Consider the following 24,209-nt stretch of genomic DNA (forward strand, 5'->3'; position numbering starts at 1 on the left):
CAGTAAAAACCCCAAAAAACTTTAATTCAAAATAAACTCTTCCTTCCAAACTGTAACTGACAATTCCCACGCTCCACGAGATCCGTCCTGTCAAGGCTGCAAAGTTTCGCCATAATTTTGCCGCGCAGATTTTGGCGGTAAGTTCATCATATAGAATGGGTCTCCCCCTCCACACAGTAGATTTACTCGGAGCGTATAACATTACCCAGCAGCCTCATTGCCTCTGTCATCAGTATCCATAAGTTAGCAGGAGGTTGGATGTTTTATGGAGGAGCGGGAAGGTGAGAAACGATTAAAGAGATGAAAGAGAAGAGGAGAGAATGTGGCCAAACTTCACACAAAGCTCGACCTAGACGTGTGAAGTTGGGTTAACTCATTTGTGGCTACTTGGCAGAGAGTTTAATAAGGTTGACTTGGACTTTGCTTCAATTTTGCATAAGTACGTGGTAAGTGTGCATTTTGGGTATTCGTTTGTGGGTAAAGGGGTTGTTGTAAAGGGAACAAATGGGATTTTAATCTCTGTAAAGTAATGATCAAGATTTATGATCAAGAATTACTTTGTAAATATGTAAATCTATTAATTAAATTATGTTTAAATAGAGTTTAATAGGTAAAATACAAAGTAATCGTATAGGCAAAGACTGCACTGTGATAATCTTGAATATTAAAATTATAAAGTATTGAGTGGCCCACGTGAATAATAAATTAAGAAGGTAAAAAGATGCAACTATCTTTGCGTTGTAAGTACAGTATAAACATACGAAAAATAATAAACCTGAGAAAAAGGTATGGAAAACAAAACCCATTATACTTACACAGTACTACATGACTATTTGCTACTTTCTGAAACATTGCTTATAATAGCATGACCTGTGCATGAAAGTTCTTTGAAAGTTATAATACACAAATTATTATGACAGCCGTATGGGAAACAAACTTCATTTATTTTTTTTTATTTATTTTTTTATTTTAGTGGTACAAATGGACTTTAATGTGATAATTTGCATATTACATAATAAAACATTAAATTTTAAAATACTAGCTACTTGGGATGTATAAAAAATAAAATTAAAGCTCAATAGAGCAATGGGGGAATTGTTTTCATTCAGCGTCCTTGTGGTACTTTGGTTTAGAATGCTCTTCTAGGTCTCCCCCTCCTCCCTCCCAGAAAAAAAACTGCTCACAATTAAGTGAGTGGTTTTGAGAAAATCTTATGTAGATCTATATTTGTACCTAACCTATACACCAGGATTCTTCACAATGAGTCAGTGAGTGACCCACGACTACGATGAGAATTTCTTGCAAAACAAAGCTGTGTCGTACTTCAATGTTCGATAAACAAATATCAACGCACGTTTTATATTTGAACCCTTTCTTTGTGGTCTATAGGCCACTTATAGTGTCCACTGTCCATTTCAAGCTAGATATGGCATCAAACTTACCCTGTTGCATTGCTTGTAGCCTACACACATAGATACGCCACCTCTCACAATGATCTGAAAAGGACATTAGGGAGACTTCATAAAAAAGGGTTTTAATAATTTAGACCACAAGTAAATCAAGAAAAAATAATTGTAATCACATCAACGCCCTAGTTTACACCGTCGGCTCACATGACTTCAACCACATAAAAACAAAACGTAAAACCACCTAACCTAACGTACTTTCAGGACTTGAAAAAGAATCATAAGTTTTGAAGCTATGACTATAGTAAACTTAGTTATAGATAGTTATCAAAAGTCAAGCATTTGACTATATAAACTATAGTAATGGTCTAAGCATGCTATCTAGCTGTGGCTGGGCTATTAATTATTACATTTTTAATGTAGTTCAGCCGGTTTTACAACAATATATGTGTTTTCCTACAGTCACCTAACAATGTACATGTTCTCTCACTGATTTGAGAAAGCAAAGTGGCCAATTCGCTCATCAGTGAGACAATGTTAACATTGTCTCACTCTAATTACTTTGTCTCACTCCAGATTTGCAACGTGAAGGCACGAAATAGTGAGCGCGTAACATGCAGGCAACGTCGTATGCGCGCGAAATACGTTGGCAGCACTGGCTGTAAATCAGCTGGTCAGCTGTTGTACTGTTGTATTTGTCACTTCACATTGAATGTTATATTAAAAGTTCACTTCTGTGTAAAAATAGGTTATGTTTCTTCACCAATTTATTTTTTTTATGGTAACTGTAGGAAAAGTATAATGTGCAACTCGAGTTCAAAGTACAATTGCCTCACTCGAGAAACCATTCCTCACTCGCCTACGGCTCGTGAGTAAGGATTTCTCTCGAGTGAGTCAATTGCTCACTTTTCTCACTAGTTGCACAAATAACTATTCATCTATGGTTTGACAATGCGTTTGAAATTTTAATGTTATTTAGCAACCAAAATATTTTCTCAAAGTAATTTGTAGCATATTAAATGTAAAATAAAATAATAAATTTCGAAAGTATATTTTGTACGAGTATCAAAATTAATTATTTATGTGATTAATTATTTTTAGCTTTGACTTTGAACCACCTTTAAACGGTACAGCAGCCTAGCAGGGCGTTTATTTTGAGTAATTAGTTACTATCTTCATTAATTTCATTTGTAAAATATTACAAGCCAGTAAACATGTATCAAAGCTCTATCTATGACCACTTTATTCTTTAATAAAGTAACGAAAAACTACAATACAGGAATTTTATTATTTTTTAATGTACTATTATATATATAATTTAAGGTTGATTTGTGTTCACTTTATTGATTTGCTTTTTTCTGTGTGACGTAAAGTACTCAAATTTCTCTATTTTCTTATTCTCATTTCACGTTCCGCCATCTTGATTCCAGAACAAGGGAGTGATTTTGTGGTGATTTTGGTTTTATTTTTGCACTTTTAATTAACAATGCACTACTTATAGAAGATCATCGGTCATTAATAGTAGAATACATCAATGGTGATAGCAATGAGGTAAGTAATTTGAGTAGCTTATGAACGATAACGTTCTAATTTCCCAAATTAATAAACAGACTGCGTGGCTTTCCCAGATTCTCATAACAGTATCTTACGTTGAATGTTCCCCAACAATTTGACTACACAAAATTAATTTTTATTCTAACTAGCCTAGAACAGTTCAATACATTAGTATCCATATTGTAAACATCATCTTCATAAGATTATCGGCTAACTATAGGTTTTGACCTCATTATTGGCTTGAAGGATTGACCATGTCCTCAGGGAGTTCTCAGTGATGTAAGATTGAGTGCTCAGCATAAGTTGGTCAATTGAAGGAATTAGGGCCTACTTAGGCTAGTTACTATGGCTAATTTGCAAATATCGTTTTGTCATATAAAGCCCAAGTTTATATGCCCAGCCTTCGTGGTAAGCCTACAAACGTGTGTACTACCAGTACAGTAATTGACCTAGCCTAAACTAACTTAGGGCTGATCTGGTCACTTACCTTAGACTATACTTCGTTCAGACAGCTGTGGCGCTTGACGGATTAGGGGTACACTTCCATATCTGTATATAACTTATATCGTTTGGTCGGTTAGGTGGTTAACCTAACCTAACTAACCAAACTATATATATCGAATGAAATAATCGAATAATTAACCCTTTGAGTGCCGGAGACTTTATGTCACGTACTACACTAAAGTGCCATGTGAGTTATAACTAGGCCTACCCAAAAATGCCGGGCCCTTTTTGTGGCTTTTAGCAATACTTCAGTATAAACGCTATAACTTTTTTATTTATCAACCAATTTTATTATTTTTTTTTTATTTACAGAGAAATAACTACTCTACAATATAACACAATTTATAAGTATATTTCATGCAGCAGGCAGTGTGAAAATGATGAAAAATACATACCTTGAAAAGTTTTTTCAAAAAACTTCCATATTCAATGCTGTGTATCATGTGAGAAAAAAATGTTTCACTCAATAAAACTCATACCACTCTGTTTTATATTTAACTGCCAACAAACATTCCAAGTTTCATGAGAAAATAAAGTCAAATAATGAGGTAACAACGTTTTTAGTAATATTATACATTTTTCCTCGGCAGCACAGATATCACACACTAAAGTCATCATGGCCTCATAGTCCTATTCTACAAATAATTTGGCCTAAACTTATATACAATAAATTATTTTAGTGCCAAATCTGAATGATAAAATAATAAAAAGTCATTTTTGAGTAAAATAATAACATACAAAAAATATTTACAATAAGGCGAAACTGTTGGCGAACATATTTTAGCAATGATGTTGAGTGACACACTTATGGTGCAATCCTTTTTTGCACCTTTTGCACATAAATGTGGATTTCTTTCTCCTTCCACCTTCTCTTGTACTTGCTTTGCTGCAAACACAGCAGTTTTTTTCCCGGTTTTCTGGAATTTTTTCGACTAATGGGCTGTCTGCGTCGCCACCACCACGGGAGATTCTGGTCGGAGTTATGTTAGTTATGTCAGTTATGTTGGGTCTCATTTCTTGGATAACTAACCATTCTTTGGCCAGTTCCTCTACAATAAATGTAGGCCAGCCTGTTCATTGGTTTATCAGTGTTAAGTTCGTACAGCAGGTAGGAGTTGAGGAGCATACGGCTAAAAATATTAAATGTGACCTTCTTCCAAAATTTTAAAGTTTTTCTGTCATCTAAGTATTGGTAAAGCATTTGGTCACAGCCATCTACTCCCCCCATGAAGTCATTATAGTTTCTTACTTTAGGCTTATTTGTGACATGAACTGACGTCCCCCTTACCCTTGCCCTTCGCTCACTCTCTGCTTTGCCATTGGTTGTTAGTAATAGGACTTGGTTTTTCTGTGATTTTTTTTGCCTATATCCTACCATTAAGAGGTTGTCTTTCCTCAAATACTTTTTCTGCCCTACTTCAAATTTCTCTTTCATTACTTCTGGTATTCCTTTTCTTTTCTTTCGCAATGTACCTGTGAGGTTCGTTGCCTGAGTAAGCAAAAACTTTGCTAGTTTTATTGTGGTAAAAAAATTATCCACAAACACGTGGTACCCCTTGCCAAGTAAGTTTGTCATCATCAGTAGTTTCTCAACAACATAGAAACCAAGGCCCTTCTGTGTTATTTCCCTTTTGTCAGGTCCTTTAGCTCCACGATACACAAAGAAGGACATACAGTAGTGTGTGACAGAATCACAAATGCACCATAATTTAACGCCCCACCGATGTCTCTTTTTGGGCAAATACTGTAACAACTGGGAGTGGGCCTTGGTGCTTACCATGCTCTCATCAACTGAAAGGTTCTCACTAGGAGTAAAGTGAAACCTAGATACCCTATTCATGTGGTCAACTATTGGTTGAAATCTAGCGCACGGGTTATACCCAGGTTCGCGCGGACGAGGCAGTTCTGTTGTGTCAACCAAGTGGAAAAACTGAAGGATTGCTTGAAATCTGTTCCTATTGAACATTCTTGGAAACCAAGGCATAAACTGACTGCTAGTCCTTGACCAATAGCAAAATATTGTAGGTTTTACATTTAGGCCCATATTTAGTAGCACTGCTACAAAAGCCTGCATCTCGATTCGAGTTACCGGTCTCCAGGACTTGGCCCTGCTATGTTCTTTGAGTTGGTGGGTATTTGCAGTAATAAAATTAACAGCAAATTTGTTTGTATATTTTACTAGCATATCAAACAAAGCAACAGTAAAAAATAGTTTGAAATAATCTATTGGAGATGAATTCCTAGGGGGACAGTGTTTCACGCCAGACAATTCATGAAAAGTAAACGGATTATTGCCGCCAGGGTCATTTTCTTCATTTACTTCTGTCCAACCAGTTCCATCCTCACTATCCTCATTATTTTCAAGATTTTGTTCTTGGTTAGGTGCATCTAACCTAGGTCTACCCCGACGTCTTGGTGCAGGGTTTGGTGCTGGCATAGGCCTAGGATTGTCCACTCTATCCTCCTCCTCATCTGTTGAATAATTATTATTACCAAAGGACTGTAATATCCTATCTATCCTACGTTGATTGTTACCTTCATAGGGGTCGTAATCGGGGTCACTATCGGTATCATCCACAAGATCAGAAATTGAGTCACTGTCAGATTCGGCACCAGAACTACTTTCAATTTCAGAAACCTCACTCACAAAACTATCATCTAAAAAGTCGTCATCTAGAGTTCTTGCAATTGCATTGTCACTTAGTGGAGATCTAGATCGATCCATTACTAATAATCAATAACAAAACATCTCGTAAAAACACCGCACATAACCAAAAACTTGTTTACAGACAGTGAAATACGATGTCGACAATTACGCGCCAGCTGTGACAGCCATCTTGATCTCTGTGTTACAACATATGAAAACGTAGTACTATAACAAGTGAATGATTACAATTATCGCCGATTCAACGCATTATTTACAAAGAGGAAGTCTTTCTCTTTCAAAAGAATATAAAATATGTGCATATAATCGTCTTTTTCGCGTTTTAATATCGCGTTTTTAAAACGTCCGGCTAACCGGACGTTGGCACTTTTGGCTCGTTCTGAAAACGTCCGGTCACCCGGACGTTGGCACTTTTGGCTCGTTCTAAAAACGTCCGGTTCCCCGGACGTTGGCACTCAAAGGGTTAATATTATTCATTCGATTGTTCATGCCAACAGATATGGAAGTGTACCCCGGATTAGTAAGTTAGACCCTTACACACACACGCTCAAACGCAGTTGGCCCGGATGCCAGGTAGACTTGTGTGAACCTGCCAATAACTCACCAATAAGTAAGTAGGCAGTGCCCGCGCTTTTAAAAATCAATAAACGGCACTGTGTTTTACGTTTTACGGAAAAATACGACCGCACAAGTCAGTATCATGGGCATAGGCTATAAGTTACCAGGAACGCAGGAGGGTAGGCCAAAGGGTGTAAAGAGACAAATTGCTCACGCCAAAATCTATTGGTGGCCGTTTTGCGGAAAAATACGGCCGAGCACCTTAATACCTATATGGTCACGAGTTAGAGAACAACTTAACGCTCATGTCAGTATCATGGTCATACACCAGGAACGCAGGAGGGTCATACTTAAAATGGCAAACTGCGCACGCCAAAATCTATTGGTAAGAAAAAAATACCTAATGGAAGGATACCTTCACAGTCTGTAAGTTATCATGGTCATACTAGGAACACAGGAGAGGGTCATAATAAAAGGGCTCTAAATGACAAACTGCGCGTACGCCGAAATCTATAGGTGGTTGTTTTACGGAAAAATACAGCCGAGCACAATATCATAGGTTACAAGCTATGGTTTGATCAATCAAATTACGCAACTAGTAGGCCTAACTGATGAGAATAAAATGCATAAAAATACATAAGTTTAGTTCCATATATTAAATTAATTACCGTAACTACAGTAGTTGCGGTCTAACTAATTAAGTTAACCGGTGAATTAACATTGTAGACCTAATTATAAAAATTATCTTCATTTCACATGATATAACCACATACCTAGTCCTTATTTAAGTGCTATTTAAAAAATTGGCATTTGAAATTACGACAAAGTTCATTAGGTTTGTATGCATATATTATCATAATCATGTCGTGTTCGGATTCATTTTTAAAATTATTTAATGAACATTTATATATAAGTTAACTTAAACCCTTAAATTTATCAAAATTTGAGATTTGGTAAAAATAAGCGCTTACTGGTCGCCCCAGTGGTCAGTCATCCGCCTGGTCAGGCAGGTCAGACCCAGAAGCTCGTGAGTGCGCGTGCGAGATCCAAGGGTCTCCTAATCCGTCAGGTGCCACGGCTGTTTGTACACACTGTAGGCGATTTTCTCTTGGTGCTCGAGTCTCCCTGTCACAGCTTATATAGGGTCTTTTCAAGGAAACTTAATTAGGCCTATACTCTGCAGTGATTAAGCTAGGTCAAGTTACCCTTCTTAGTTTATTTTATGACAAATAAAAACGAGATAGGTAACTTACCGGTAGAGATAGGCCTAGGCCTACTTTGTAACAATGTGTACAGTTCCACAGAGAATCTGTGATATTATGGTCAGCCTATTAACAGTATTGGTGACTAAGTTGATTTTCTAAAATCCCGTAAAATCAAAATCATAGGCTTGTTTGTTCATCATAGTTTGTGCTTAGTTGTTTTTTTGTTTTTTTTTTTTATTAGGCCTACTTAAATATTTTATTTAGTTGGCTAATATAGGCTATCATTGTTTTTATTGATAGTAAATGGGCTATAAAAAAATCAAATCATAATTCAATTCTATGTTTACATACGGTTTTTAGCAAAAACAAACATAGGAACGATGAATTGGATAGGTTAATACTGTAACGAACTAGCAGGGTTGGTACGGTCTGGGAAAACCTGGAAAAGTTCAGGGAATTTGGTTGGTCTGGAAAAGTCAGGGAATTATGAAAAAATTCTGAAATTTCTCCTGAAAGACTACTATTTTTACGGATATGATGTAGGCTACATTCTGCACCTAAACATGTTTTTATCAGGGTGGTGACTAGTGGCAAATATTACTCGATATTACTCGCTCGATATTACTCCATATTATCGATTTTATTACTCCCGACCACATCGTTGGAGCTATGCTTTAGGGGGAAGGAACCTGGAACCGTGTAGGCCTAAAGCAGTTCGTTGAGGCCATACTTCGGGATAAGAAGGTCGATCTCGATCGGCCTTAGTTTTCTGAGGAAACTAGAAGAAAAGCCCTAGGGGCGTAGTTTAAAAGGCCTAGCTCAAAGAAATGTGCTAAACAGTTCCAGGCTAGTATCCTAGGAAATGAGGAGGTTTTTTAGCCGATAGTCCGGGGACAATGAGCCCGCGGGAGTCTGGCACTACTGAGTGGCCTTTGAGCATCTCAGTGTCCGTAAATGCATTTTTACCACCTCCCCATGAAAAAAAGAAAAAAAATGGCAAAAAGAAAGATATAAGCACTGATGCACATTTTTATATCCATAGTTATTTATCAGTACAGGGGAGGAATCGATATGCACATAGTTTGAAACAAGTTTAGGGAGTGATTAAATAAGTTAAATATTTACATTTTTTTATTATTTCTTGATTTTGATTGTTTGGTATCGAGTTGCGGTTTACCTGGAATAAGTATAATATCAGTCTGAAAAACCTGGAAAAGTCAGAGAATTTTGTTTTCCAAATTTAGTACCAACCCTGGTTAGGTTATTAATCCGATTTAGGCTAACTTATCACATGTTCTTTGCAGAACTGTAGGCCTACTCGTATAGTAGGGAGTCAGGAACGTCCCTTAGCTTTTCGTTGATAGAAAATATAATCATTTTTACTAAATTCTTGTTATCACTTGATAACTTACTGCCTTGTCATTGATGATAAGTTACACCTGGTTAATCCGTAAAAGGCAAGAAGGATTAAGCCGTGATTAGGCTACACGTTTTTTTTTACACAAAGTTTTCCACTTCTGTGAGCTAAATTAGGTAATTTACTTTTCCTGCCAAATATAGCAACTTTTTGCGTCTTAATTTTGGTTACCTGCAGAGTGTCGGTAAAAATCAATTGACAACTTAAAGTGGAAGATATGTTTAACTGCACGCTTTGCGCAAGCAACTCAAAGAAAACTAACTTAGTAGAGAACATTCAACGGACTTGGAGGGGATAACAGTTCTCCACTAAGTAGGCTAGTTTTCTATTGTATTTATTTAGGCCCACCTATCCTTATCGTAGTTGTCAGCTGATATTTTTCAATTTGTTATTATCAATATAATCGGATTATAAAACATATCCACACATCAAAATGAAATCATCAATAATAATGAATGTTCCCTTTAACACGTTGAGTGCGGCCATTCCCGATCGGAGACGGATGCACCGTACACTCGGCAATGCCTTTTGTATATCTTCGTTTTTGCTCTAGTGTCGTTGAAAGCGGACCTATACCACGTTATCGTGTAGTGTGTCACTTGCATTTTGCTGTGGTGTAGGTTGGTAGTAAATTTTCCCGTAAAATCCCCGTCTGGCAAGCATAAAAATCAACTTTTTGTCGCACCTTCTTCCCTCCATTTGGCACTCATAATTTAATCTTTTATTTAGCTCAAAGAGCTAAAAAAGAATAATAACGCAGCCTATTGCCTTTACTGTGCTTCTGCATCATTAGCCATTATGATGGTTTGATAGAACCACTGGTGTTCATCGCGTATGTACCTATTGTAGTTGCTCCCTCAGGTTGTGGATTTTTTCTTGAGTAAATCTGTTCTGAAATTTTCAAGATGATGTGTTGTTTTCAACTTTTTATAGATTGTCTTCTTTGAAGGGTGTGTAATAAAATCGTCTTTGTAGGCTTACATGTAATAACCGTTGGTAGGCTACTCTGAACCATTTCACACCATTCCTAAAACTTACCTGCTCTTACAATTATTTTTCGGTTTAGCCTACATGTTTCAGTAGTTCTAGTCATCCGTTTTTCTGATGTGGTTGGATCTGTTAGATCTTACTGAGCTGTGTGGAGAGCAGGTTTATACAACACAATTATCTCTGAGTTCACTAACCATTACACTAATTTAAGTTCATGTGTACACAGTAAACCGGACCCAAAAGTCTTCTACTCTGTCCATAATACACTGAGTGTCTGTATCATCCGGAAATTGAGCGATAATCGTCTTATTGTCCTTGGCTAAGGGATGGGCTTTATTGATTCTTACTTCCATAGTGTAACTGAGCTTATCAGCGGGGAATCTTTTAATGCAGTGTTTAATCTTAAGCTGTAGGTGGTAAGTCAAGTCCTCTGAAGATCAGGTTTTTTATTCTGGACCTGCCCTCATGGTCCATTTAAGTTAATTGTATGTACATTTGTTTCTCATTGCCTTCAGAGCTTTAACTTCATTCAAGGGCTTATTTGTAGCCTTCCAGACTTGTTAACCTCTCGGCTAAGTCGGTAATGTCATCTGTGGTGGCAAAATTGGCCAATTTTGTATCCAATAATTCTGCTATAAGATACCTGCGATAAGTTTGCTATGAGGAACTTCTCCATTATATATTCCGATTCTGGCTGTCTGGTATCATACTGCTGACGGTGGCTATGGCAAGGTCCACAGTTGCTTAGTACCTACGTCCGTTCTGCACTGGAGAGAAATAGGCATCAATTGTGTTGGTGTCCATAAGCACCACCGGTTGGTATGAACTGCACTTAATATGTTCGGCGTTTACTTTAGTATTAAATATTATGTTTTTATTAATAAATAAATATTTTGTACACTAATTTTACCTGTGTAAACATGTTTGTATGTAAATATGTACATGCGGAAACGCAAGCTCTTGACGCAACGGCCGTGTATGGAACAACGTGTAGAACGGCAGCGTATGTATGTTTACCGAGACGTTGTCCTTCACAGGTCTTTTTTTATAAATCGGTTCAGAAGCGCTTGGATATGCTAATTTTAATTTTAGCAGATTATGACTTGTCGTAGGGCTCTTCAACCATAGAACTACCAATTGGTTATTTTATGGTATACATTATTATTGGTTACAGTAGTTAACACGCCACTCCCCAGAATTTTAGCAACAACAAGTTTACACACAATTGCTTGTATACAAGCGACGTTTATGGATGATTTGGGATGAATTAGTCAATAGTGGTTAGGCCATACAATTTTATTACCTATTATGTCTGAAGGTCTTGGAGATTGTGTACAATGACTGCAACCCCTGCCCATAACCCTGTCCCTGTCACTCGCCCAGTAAGTCAATCCCACCAACAGTGCCGAAACAAAACGAACATGTACTCTGCCGCTTGTGTCGCCGTCACCGGAGGCAACCGCGGATGTGACCGTGAAATGAATAAGGAAATCTCTTATGTAAATATGTGTATATATTACTGTAAGAAAAAAACTCAATGAAGATGCTGCAATGAGCGGCAAAATGCACAATGAGTAGTCCAACAATCTACAAGACCTTCAGGCATAATAGGTACCTAAATAAAAATTGTATAGGCCTCTTACAGGTCTTGTCTCTGGGTTCAAATAATATTGAATAACTTACAGGTTAGTTGTTTGCTGTCAACAAGCCTACTAGGTACATTACTCTTAGCTAGTTGCTTGTGTTACCGAAAATTTAGTTGGGTACCTGGTAACCCAAAAATTTGATGATTGGATAATGTAATTAGTTTCTCCCTCCATACTTTATTCACTGGATCTGATGGCTAGTTTCTCCCTCTATGGGGCGGTTCACTAGCTCAGGACTATCATAGTCCGAGCCCAGAATCCGGAAATAACCGGTATTTGGGCCGCGACTTAAAAAATCGGGTTCACGAGCTCGAGACTATATAAGCTGCGGACCAAACTGATAGGCGGCACACAATTATTGCAGGGATAAAACCCGGTTTTAAAAGTTGGGTTCACGAGTCCAATTACAGATAGTCCTGGCTTCTGATAATTAGTCCCTATGGGTTCACGAGTCAAGTCCGAGCCCAAATGAGATGGTTCGGGCCCAAAAGAACAATGGTGTTTGGTCTCCAACTCAGACCTCGTAGGAGGCAGGTTTAAGGTGACATAATGCCGGTTTTATCTAATTAGCTCCCTTATTTTTTTTATTTTTTAAAAACTAATGTTTAAATATGGTTCCTCATTAAATTCCGATAAATATACATATACATTATACATATACATAAATATACATTATTTAACTTTCTTATTGAAAGATAACTGTGTATTTTAAGTTGTACAGCTTATTAATATTACATTCAACAGTTTATCTCCCAGTTTATATTCTCCATTGGGTTCAGCTGGTTGGCTCCTCCAGTTCCTATTCATTTCTGAAGATGCCTGGTACCCGCCTTTAGAAGACTTTGCTGAAACATTATGGGCGTAAAAGTGCTTTTCCTGTTTGATTTTTGAATGTTTACTATGCTGTCATTATGGTTTGTGGATTACAGATATATTAGCAGGAAGATCTTCTTCAATTTTCATTGATCTACAGTTCTCCTGAAAGACTTTCAATCAAAAGGTATAGCTATATTACCTAACTTCTGTATTTTCTTAATATTTCTGATTCAAAGGTATCAATACTGACAATCTAATTTTTGTTCATCACACATTTGTAATTCAATGGTAGTACAGTATAACTCAAATTATCTGAATTTCAACTATCCGAATCGCTTACAGAAATAAGTTTTAAAAACTTAAAATCACAGTTATGAGAATCGTTATGGAAAAAAGGCAGACTCCCATGATCGTGTAGAAATATTTATGGTCGCCCATTGGTCATGGAAACATGTTCACTATTGTTCACGATTGTGGACAAATCTTGCACGTCTTTTGCAGTCTTAATAGTGAATTTTTTGTCCATGAAATCTTTGAATATGCGTTCTGCGATCGCAATGGTAAACATTTGGTAAAATTATACAAATTATTGATTAAATCCGAATGAGGTAATTGATTCGGATAGTTGGAGCTCTACTGTAGCCTAGTTAATATTGTATACCTTGTATCTTTGCTATTCCCTCAAATATTGAGTTCCCAATTGTTTGGTACTTTTTATTTTCATTCCACTATGCACTGCAATGATTTAAATGATTGATCATGAATTTAGGGCCTAATGTTTATCAAGGAGATTTTGCTGTCCTTTTACTTAAAAAACGTCCTTAGGTCTTTATTTTATCCACGTTTTAACCCCCAAGTATCTAGCATTATAGGCTACACAAGATTTATGTATTTTTATCAAAAGATTGTACCTAACCAAAATTCATGCTAAACTAAACCCTAATTCTCACAAAACCATTATCATTTGTTCAGTAATATAGTAAAAATATTTTTTTAACGTAGTTCATACTATCATTTATTTAATTAAGAATGTCTGGTAATTAAATCGTCTCCAATGAGCTTCAATTTTTACCAAGTGAGCTAGTTCAAATCTGACCAACGTTGTGTTCTCTACTTCGGTGGTTCCCAAATAACAGGTAATCGTGGACCCCTAAGTGAACTAGCTAAGTAGTCGGGGACCCATTAATAATTGTCATAATTTATGATTCATAATTTCATGGAGCAGAATGTCCAGGTTAAAAATAATGTAAATACCAGAGTTAACGTTTCATTAGGAATAACTTATGACAAATGAAAAATAAAAATGCATGGGTAGTAAATAATTTCCAAAGGTTGCATGAACCCAATCTAGTTTCATTTTACAAAGCAAATGTTTAAGTTATATTCAGTGTAAATCAGTACAGTAGTTGAAAGTCGAACAAATCCCACTTCTGTTCTTAGTGTGGGAGATGGAATTCATCTTTTTTCTCTAAAATTTCATAAAATTTGGCCGTGCTTTGAAACATTTACGCGGAAGTCATCATGTTCAATGAGACGATTTCTGTACTTATTTTTCATATGACTAAGTGTTGAGAATGCCTGTTCACCACTGCAGTTTACTTCATCCATTACTTTTCCAGTTGGTTCCGACCCCTATGTGATACAATTTCACATGGTCTAGTCGTAACTAGTAGTAAAATACCCCTGCTGCAGCAAACCTGCAGACTAAGCGAATTTTAATTTTATCAAACTATATCTACAAACAACCAGTCTACAACATTTTAAAATATTCTCTATAAGAATATGCCTAACATTGAAATTTTAAATTTACAGTTTTTTCTCTCAGTCTGTTTCATTTCCTAAAGTTGAACTGAAACATATCCATTTCATACATTAAAATTAAATTTTAATTTCATCATAATACCAATAGCTATGTCCACACTTGTGTGATTTTACATGCTCTTGACGCATGCTGCACAGCACATGCAGTAGAGCACGTGACACATGCGGAGAATCCTGCTTTTTTTTTCTGAGAAACCAGAGTAGTTTCTGAATTGAATGCCTCAAAGCAAGCTGAACCAAAACTTTGGTTATTCTTGCGTTTTACCGTGCTGCTTAGGGTTGTTTTGAGTTGTTTTAACTTGTTTATTGCATTGTGCAGTGTATAAAAATCATACACCTTGATGCGCAGGTGATACAAATTATCTCTAGATATTCTAGAGATAATTTCTAGTGAAATTTTTAAACAGAGTATTTTCACTAAGCTCCAAACTACTTAATATTTAAAGTTTCTTGTTTTAAAGTAATCTTTAATCCATACAGAACAAGCATTTCTTTTGCGTTTGTACACTTCTGATATTGCACTTTTGATATTGCTTTGTGTTGTACACTTTTGACAAGCAACACTAATTCAAGCAACTGCCAGTGTCGTGATCCATAATCACACAAATAAATTACAATACAAACACCATGATGTCTTCTACACGATTTTACTCTTCTGCCAGGAGCACTTTATAGCGCACATATGTGGACACTTACGCAGCGTGCTCACAAGCATGCTTCAGCTGCGGCAAATGAAAACGAAAAATGAAAAAAGTCGAATAGAAAATTACACCAATGTGGACATAATGGACGATACTTTATTTCGACGTAATGATAACTCAGATTCGGAAGCAGAGTAGCAACACATTACAGTGGTCTGATAGTTAAAGTAGTGTGCTTGTTATTTGGTAACAAGTATTTTTTCTTATTCCTTTTGGCTTTATAAATCTCAGGGTGCAACTATCTAATTTTGGTCTTCACTTGGTGTTGGACAGCAGTAAAATCGTTGAGCTACCAATAACATAAGCTTTATATTTCAAACTTGTGACTCCTTTTACAGAGCAGCAGCCTAGCTCTTTGGACTACCATAAGATCCTACAGCTGATAAAAAGAACTTCACTTCACTGGAGGTACATTGTCATGGTCCAATTCCAATTTAGTTTATAAGCATCTTAAGTGCATGGAATATAACTACAAACAAATCATATCCTACACATCATTCGTGGTTGTAACTTAAAAAAACACTGTTACATAACTACACACATATTACTAGCTTTATAATATCAGTTTAACATGATTTTTTTATGATATGGATTCAGGTTTTTGGAAACTATTCAACAATTTTACCCTATATTCATCTTAGATGTTTCTTATAACATTTTTTATTGAAGTTAGAAAAATCTAGTGAATATGTTACAGCTATTTTAAAATGTTTGTAAATTTGATTTCCATATTCAGCTGTTAAATTAGCCCATTTCCACCAAGTTTCACTATTTTGCATTTATTTTTTGTACACAATCTACTAGGTACACAGCCATTGTGCAATTTGACTGTTTTGGAGACACTGTAAAATAAATATTTGTGTATTCAAATCCACATCAACACATAACTAACATTCACTAAAATTGTTGTTGCAAGGGAGTTTATAAAATTGAAGCACATCCGTCAGTTGTTTTACTGCTACTCTTTAAATTGTGTTATATTTGACATTATCTATTCCAAAAAAAATATCCTCTACGCTACTTTGTCCAAGGTTCTTGAACAGTGACAATGTTGTTCTTGCAGAGCATTTTTGACAAACAATGTAATTTCTCAAGAAAAATCAGAAGTGGTAAGTTTTTGTGTCAATCATTTTAACAAATAATGGTTTTGACCTTTTCCCATGTGGAATAGCACCTTCCACAATTTTAAAACTCAAGATGAAGTTCAGCAGGAATTCTCAGCGTAATCAATATAATCATGTGGTCTGGATAAAACCAGGAATAGTGTCAGTTTTCTCAAGAGTTGCATTACCATCTGTGAATCTCATGTGTGAAAGACATTGTGGACAATTACCAAAACATGTGGACATGAAATTGGACAGCATATATTTTTGTCGAAGGGTTCATTGGAATAATTTAAAAGTCTTGTTGAACCTTTCACCACAGCAATTACACAACTTGTTACAGATAAGAAATCCTAACTGGATAGCATTTCTCAATTAGTCTTCCTGGATTGTGCCAATATTCTTCTCTAAGTTTTGGATCTCCACTGATACGGTAAGGACAAAATATGTTGGTTTTTAATATATTTTGAATTTTCATGTACTTGTGTAAAAGAAAATTGTGATAAAAATAATCTGTTTCCTGTGGGTTCTACTTGGTAAAATGTCTAAACTGTGATGACTTCAAATAGACTCTCAGTATCACCATAGACAAAAAGAATTAAATATAGACTGTCAGCCATGCAGTGGTTACCATGGATATCATAGGTTCTGGCGCACACCGCTGGGAGTGCCGTGTAGTTACGTAGCGCGTAGGCCGCAACTACATGGCGCTACCAGCGGTGTGCGCCAGAACCTATGGTAACCGCAGCACAGCTGACGGTCTTTGGTATCATTGAGGTTTATTTAAGAACTACGATTAGGCCCCCAAATCACATTTTTCACTCTTCCTGCCCTGTTTGTAAATTTAATTTAATGTTTGCTTTTAATTTGTATTGGGGTTTGTCTGACTTATCTTGATCCATGTTACTTCATTTGTCAAGTCATGATTTCAAAACCTGTCTGTCTTTATTGATTCATTTTGTGAGTCTCAGCAAAAGCAAATCTTTCATTGTGTGTGTGGGAAATTTTGTAACACTATCTATAGTCCTCGACACCTTAACTTGATGAGGCAGCCCAAACTGACCTGCAGGACCATTACCCGCGTGACCCTTTTACAATCTTATTAGCGACTGTCCTAGTTCAATAAAACGATAATCTAATGTATTAATTTACTAGTTTAAGTTAGTGACATTGATTAAACAAACATTTCTGTTTGTGTTCCATCCAAATCGGACAATGTTTACAGTTTATTCTTATGTTACCCTTGATACTTTGTTTATAGCTCAAAAACCGTAAAAACTGTCTGTTTTAGACAGGATAGAAATAGAAATGTGTGTTAAATTTATGTTATTAATGTAAACGAGTAAATTAATATATCAGATTATACTTTTATTAATTATTGAACTAGGACGTTCACAGAAGCGTTGCTAATAGGATTGTAAAAGGGGCGTGTGTTGCCAGCTGTTAATGGCCCTGCAGGTCAGTTTGGGCTGCCCCAAGTTAAGGTGGCGAGGACTTGTTTATTTATCTAATAATGTTACTTTGATCACATCACACATGCCTTACATCAGCATATAAAACCTAAAAATCTTATGTTCAACCAACAGCAAGTTGATTAAATTTTTTTAACATTTCAACAAATTTAACTTTTTATTACCCCTTAGGAGAACACCTTCCGATTTTTCCAATTTGTTTTTTGGGTCTGTTGCCAAAGGGCTTACATAAAAAATAAAACTATGAAACAATTAAAATTGTGTATGACGGCTTTTAAAAATACATATTTTTAGTTGTTAAAAATGTATGGCCAAACAGCATTCATTACAGAATCCTCCTTAATTTTTTAATGATAAAAGCAATTTTTTTATTTCTTCATGGTTTTGCCTCGTAAAACAGTCTTTATGTATGGGTTTTTTTATTATTACTTGGCATGATTGAATTTTCATTATTGTTATTCTTGTATTTGAAAAGACCAAAAGTATGTTATTCATAGTATACTAACATATTTTCCCATTGTAAGATGACAATCCATCATAGGAAAATATAAGATATAATTTGATTCACAATAGTGCCTGAATGGTACTCATTATTCTATTCCCATCCAGTAAACTAGTCTGTCTGTCTGTTTGCACAAGTTTCATCTAAGTTCACATGGTCTTTGACCATTTTCAAATTCCTTTATACAAATTAAGGTTCAGATAGTTTGTCCACTTACTATAGGGTTGAAAGAAATCCGCCACCATTCCATCATTTTTCTTATTATGGTTTTTCTGCCAAAACATGATACCCGTAATTCAGTTGGTGCAATTTTAGTCTGCACACAACATTACCCGTATTTTAATGGTTGTTTCTTTGATTTTGTTAATTGTGTAATTATTTTCAGGTGTATTTAGAAGCTATTTTTTAAATTGTATGGAGGGTTAATGATTTTTTCAGCTTTACCAAAGATGGAGTTTTAAAAGCTACCTGTCAGCTGTGTTTAATTGTGTTGTATATGGTATTTTTTTCTATGTGTAGCCCCAGAGGGCAGATATGGACTGGACTGGTTACCAAATGCAATTATAATTTATCTGTCATTTAAATGCAATTGACTAATTGGTTTTTGATTATGTTGGTTATTATGAACATTAGATTGGCATGGACCGGAGAGGCTTCGATGGTGGCAGCGCCTACTACCAGAGGTCCGATAACCCTGAAGAGTATTCCAGACAACGGGACTCGGGCATGTCTCGAGATTGGGAAAGTAGGGGCGGGAGAGAAAGAGATTCCTGGGAAAATTCTGTAAACAGGTTCCTTGACAATGAAGAAAGGCGTCCGCGTGATAGAAGATCAAGAAGTAGGTCAAGGGAAAGGGATCGTGGTCGTGATAGGAGACGTTCAAGTTCTAGGGAAAGACGGGGCTATAGGGGTTCTCCAGGAAGAGGGTGGGATGATGAGAAGTTGAGAAAAAATTGGAATGATGAGGAAACACGAGGCAGGGGTTTCAGGGGAGATAGGAGGAATTGGGATGATGAATCTGGAAAGGACAGGGATTTCAGTAACAGGGAATGGAGTAGCACTCAAGGGGGTAGTCAAAAAGATGATTGGTTGGAAAAGGTTTGGGGAAAATCAGATGGATATGAGAGTAGTAATTCTTCTTGGAACAACGATTTATCAGATTTAAGAAATGATTGGCCAGAACTACCAGCTGGTGTTCAACCTATGCAAAACAGAACTATAATCATTAGAGGTCTGGCTCAACATATAACTGAAAATGATATTAGACAAGAAATTGCCAAATGTGGTCTTGACCCATCAGATATTCGCATGATCAGAAGAAAAAATGGCACCTCTAGAGGATTTGCATTTGTTGAGTTTGCTTCTACAGAAGAGGCTGTAAAATGTATGGAGTTAAAAAATGGAGAATTGATGCTAAACAACCACTACAGAGCTATCATGCAGTTTAGTCTACCTAAAGATACTCGATTACATTATTATAGTGATTGGCATTGCAAGTGCTCAGCACACAATTTCAAGAGACGAGATATTTGTTATAAATGTGGGTGCACTAGAGAAGATGCTATTGCTGATGAAGTTAGTGCATACCCTACCAACACAGTTCTTCTTCGAGGATTAGACACTTTGACAACTGAGGCAAACGTACTTGAAGCAATTCAAGTACTCTCCAATCTTCCTATAAAAAGTGTCCGTATTGGAAGGGATCCAGTTACTAGTACATCTTTAGGAGTCTGTTATATTGAAATGAACTATGTCATGGATGCTACATTTCTACATAATGCACTTTTAATGGCATCACCTGAAATTGATGGAAAAACTCCATTAGTTTCATACTACAAATCAGACACAGCTTCTCAGAGTGCCATCATTCAGGCATCTAAGGCAGGAAATTCAGCAGTTGAAGCTGCTCAGTGGAGTCATCAGAAGACTGGGGAAATGAGTCAGTATACTCTGAAAGATGTAAGTCGCCTAGCTGAGTACAGTGCAAATTTGTATGCAAAGACTCCTGAAGAGAAAAATACCTATTTAACATATTATCAGCAGTACTATCACAAATTGATTTCAGAAGGAGGTCAGATCTCATTGCCTTCAGATTCTTCTGCAGAAAACCTAGCAAAACCAGCTGCTAGTAGCACATCAAGCACAGCCCCACTGACAGAGGCTCCTGATGGGTCAGGGTCTAGGACTTACTGTATTCCTGATGTCAGCACCTATCAGTACGATAAAACCTCAGGTTATTACTATGACCCTTATACAACTCTTTACTATGATGCTAATTCCCAGTACTACTATAATTCAAAGTTAGCAAAATTTTTGTACTGGGATTCCAATAGAAATACTTTTATGCCGGCACCAACTGCTGCTACTACCTCAGGTGCTATGGCATCTATTGCTAGTGCTGCTGGAATTTCTGACGCTCTAGAAAATGGAGATCTTAAAGATGATGACAAGAAAATAAAAGACAAAACTAGTGATAAAGACAAGGTAAAAGTTGCTAAAAGAATTGCTAAAGATATGGAAAAGTGGGCAAAGACTTTGAATCATAAAAAAGAAATTGCCAAACAAAACCTGGTTGCACAGCAGTCTGTGAACACTGCTTCTCTTAGAACCCAAGGAGCTGCAGACATAGGTTTTGCTGTACTCGAAAGAAAAGATGTAACTATCCCCAGTGGAATGTCAGTAACTTCATCACCGCCAAAAACCCAACAGCAACAAGACAGCCTGGTTGCTGCATATGGTAATGGCAGTGACAGTGAAGAAGAGCCAGAAGAGACTGTTGAAGGTGAGGAAAAACAACATGTCGATTGGTCAAAACTGGCTTGTCTATTGTGCAAGAGACAGTTCCCTAGCAAAGATATCCTGGTCAAACACACCCAGCTGTCAGACTTGCATAAGCAGAATCTGAACAAATGGTACAAGTCGAGAGGTTTGGACCCTGACGATGCGCAGAAAAGAACAATGCAATACAGAGATAGGGCAAAAGAGAGAAGGTTAAAATATGGAGAGCCAGACAAACCACAGCCTAACAAATTAAAAGAGACTTACATTAAATCAAAGGAAGCGACAATCAGTTACGAAGAGCCAACCAAAATGGGTATTGGATCCGACAACTTGGGAAATAAGCTTCTGCAAAAAATGGGGTGGCAAGAAGGCATGGGTCTTGGTAAGAAGAACCAAGGAAGGACGACGATTATTGAAGCGGAAAGAAGATCAGCAACTGCAGGGTTGGGTACAAAAACTACTGGCGTAGTGCCAGGCCCAGGAGAAACTTATAAGGACTGTGTGAGGAAAATGATGTATATTAGGTATCAAGAAATAGAAGAGAATCAAGGTTAGGTCTGTTAGTAGAATATTTGACATAATATTGACAGTACAAATATTTACCTTATATGCTATGAAATGTAATTTTAATACAAATGAAAGTTATCATGTTTTAATGTTTGTAAATTTTTCATATTTTTATATCAAACTTTGAATATTTAAATAACATACTCATTTGTAAATATTTAAGCGGTTTTTACTCTCAAGGGCCGTTTTATGTGCATGTTTTGTGGTGTATATATATGTGGTGATGAATTCAAAGAGTGGGACTGTAATTTTCACTATATAGAAAAACATATTATTTATTGCATTATTATTTGTACTATGTGCAATCCAACTCTTACTCTGAATGAATTGCCAGTATTTGAAATGCCTATGAAACACACATAGAAATGTCCTCGTACAGTAAAATATTAAAAATCTATATAATTCATTTGCTTCATTAATTTATTTGTATGTCGTAACATACAGGATTATGTTTTATCTATGGCATGCAACATAATATATTTATTATTTGTGTCAATAAATCAATTGGTTATTTTCTTAGTTCAGTACTAAAGTCTCAGTGTTAAAAAAAAGTGCACTATAAATGAAAATTTAACTCAGAAAACACTTGCGAAGATGCTTATGCAAATATAAAAGATAGTGATTTTTTTCCTAACTTTTTTGCATTTTACAATTTGTAAATAATTTGTTGTAAATAAAATATGTACAGTTTTATATGTTTTGTTTTTTGCATTGTTAAAGCGTTGTAATTTTTTATTTGCTCTAATAAAGACTGTTGTCAAAATGTAGCTTTATAGTACTGTAATTTGTTTTGAAAGTTATTTAAAATAAAAGTGTATGCTTTGTCACAACGTGTATTATTGTCAAACCAGTATCCTTGGGTTGAAACATAATTAAATATTTAAAATTAACTTTTGCAAGTTCACTAAATATTAAAACATTTTTCATCAATAAACTCTTAGGTATTTGTAGTTATTTTATTTCAATTGTTTTAACTTAGCGACAACAAAAGTTTTACTACATTCAATTTTTTCTTTAAACGTTAATTTAAAACTAATGTTATCCATTTCTTTGTTGTAAACTGGTTGACTGAAATCTCAGCGATATACGATATTGTAAATTACAGTTTACTTTTAAGTTGGATATGTTTTGGTACAGTATTTAAATTCCAGTAGATTGATTAACAATAAAGGAGTTTGTGTTAAATTTATCATAGAAGTATTTAAGTTTTATAAAGCAACAGTGATCATAAAGAAAAATTGATTTAATTTTATACAGGGGTCATGAAATGGTTTGCCTGAACGTAGGAGTTATAACTGGTTATTTTATCAACAAATTGTCTAGCAAATACTAGTCATTTGTTTACTTAAGGGTCTCCAAACAAACTTTTGATAAATACCACACTGTGATTATAAGGCTATTTTATTACTTTATTTCTTCTTAAATCACACTTATTTCGCCCTAAAAATCTCCGAAAAACTACATGTTTTTTTGACAGAAAGGTTGTTCCTGATTAAACGCATAATACCTCTGGCACTTAAAAGAAAATGCCATTTTAACCCTTCAAACAAAATGCTAGCTGGTCCAAGATATGAGAAAAATGGTTTGGAGACCCTCAAGTACTAAATGCCTGTAAAAATACTGTTGTGGTTTTGTTTTGAAGTTCTTTCAAAATTTATATAACAGAACAGTCAGTCTGTCACATTGGACCTGGCCGACAGAACACATACAAAGATTTGATCACAATGTAAACAATTTTGCAACGTATTTTGTAAAATATTGTACATGCTTTATTAGTTTTTTTCCGAGGCTGTCACAAAATCATGTATCTTATCTGTATGCCTTGGATGAGACACCAATTAAAATTAGATAAAAGTAAAAAACTGGGCTAACGATTAATAAAAAAATTGCTTTAATTGATTATTGACCAAAAATTATATTGCTAGTTTGGTACAATAAAAAAATAAAACACAAGAATGGGCAGTGTGTAGGTAAAACAAGCTATGATTTGTTAAAATCATTCCTTTAAGTTTTAACCTGGGTGAAAACACAGTGAAATAGTGTAGTTCATCATCAGATGCCGTGCCGTGATTTGATAGATTTCTACCAATTCCTATTTCAAGGTAAGTAATAAAAACTAATACATTTTTTAACATTTTCAATTTTTTTTAGAAACTGGTCGACTGAGCATAATTTATGATCTAATCACCGTTAGTAAAATTCAATAAGAAAAAAACTCCTTAGTCTTTTTGCCCCCTATAATCCAAACCACAGGAGGTTTTTGTACATGCCTTAGGCGGACGCACTTGAAAAGATAATAAACGGTATCAGCATTCTGACACATACTTTCTCCCATAAGTTTGTCAACAACCTTTATCACGTGTAAGCAGTGAGAGTAAATATACGGAAATGGGATTAGTACAATTTTGATCATAATTTAAAGGATTATAATTTTTATCAAAATCGTTCGGGCCATTTTTGTGAAAATCGGATTTTCCCGTTATTTTATGGGGTTTTATGGG

At 35.8% G+C, this 24,209-nt stretch overlaps 1 protein-coding gene across 3 annotated transcripts; it reads left to right on the top strand.

The window, feature by feature from the left end:
- Positions 1-2,834: 2,834 nt before the first annotated feature.
- LOC128985736 (RNA-binding protein 5-like) lies at positions 2,835-22,471 on the top strand. Of its 3 annotated transcripts, XM_054405559.1 has the most exons (5): positions 2,835-2,957; positions 12,875-12,945; positions 15,622-15,691; positions 16,730-16,819; positions 18,994-22,471. In XM_054405559.1, exon 5 carries the CDS (start codon positions 19,000-19,002, stop codon positions 21,694-21,696), a length of 2,697 nt encoding a protein of 898 aa, XP_054261534.1. In that variant the 5' UTR covers positions 2,835-2,957; positions 12,875-12,945; positions 15,622-15,691; positions 16,730-16,819; positions 18,994-18,999; the 3' UTR covers positions 21,697-22,471. The 3 variants fall into 3 exon arrangements, with proteins under 3 accessions (XP_054261534.1, XP_054261533.1, XP_054261535.1); XM_054405558.1 differs by having other exon boundaries at positions 16,730-22,471; XM_054405560.1 differs by lacking the exons at positions 12,875-12,945; positions 15,622-15,691 and having other exon boundaries at positions 16,730-22,471.
- The last annotated feature ends 1,738 nt before the right edge of the window (positions 22,472-24,209 follow it).

Source organism: Macrosteles quadrilineatus, unplaced genomic scaffold (assembly GCF_028750875.1).
Source record: "Macrosteles quadrilineatus isolate MER2022 unplaced genomic scaffold, UCM_ALF_1.0 Scaffold_2__2_contigs__length_208266976, whole genome shotgun sequence".
NCBI classification, from domain to species: domain Eukaryota; kingdom Metazoa; phylum Arthropoda; class Insecta; order Hemiptera; family Cicadellidae; genus Macrosteles; species Macrosteles quadrilineatus.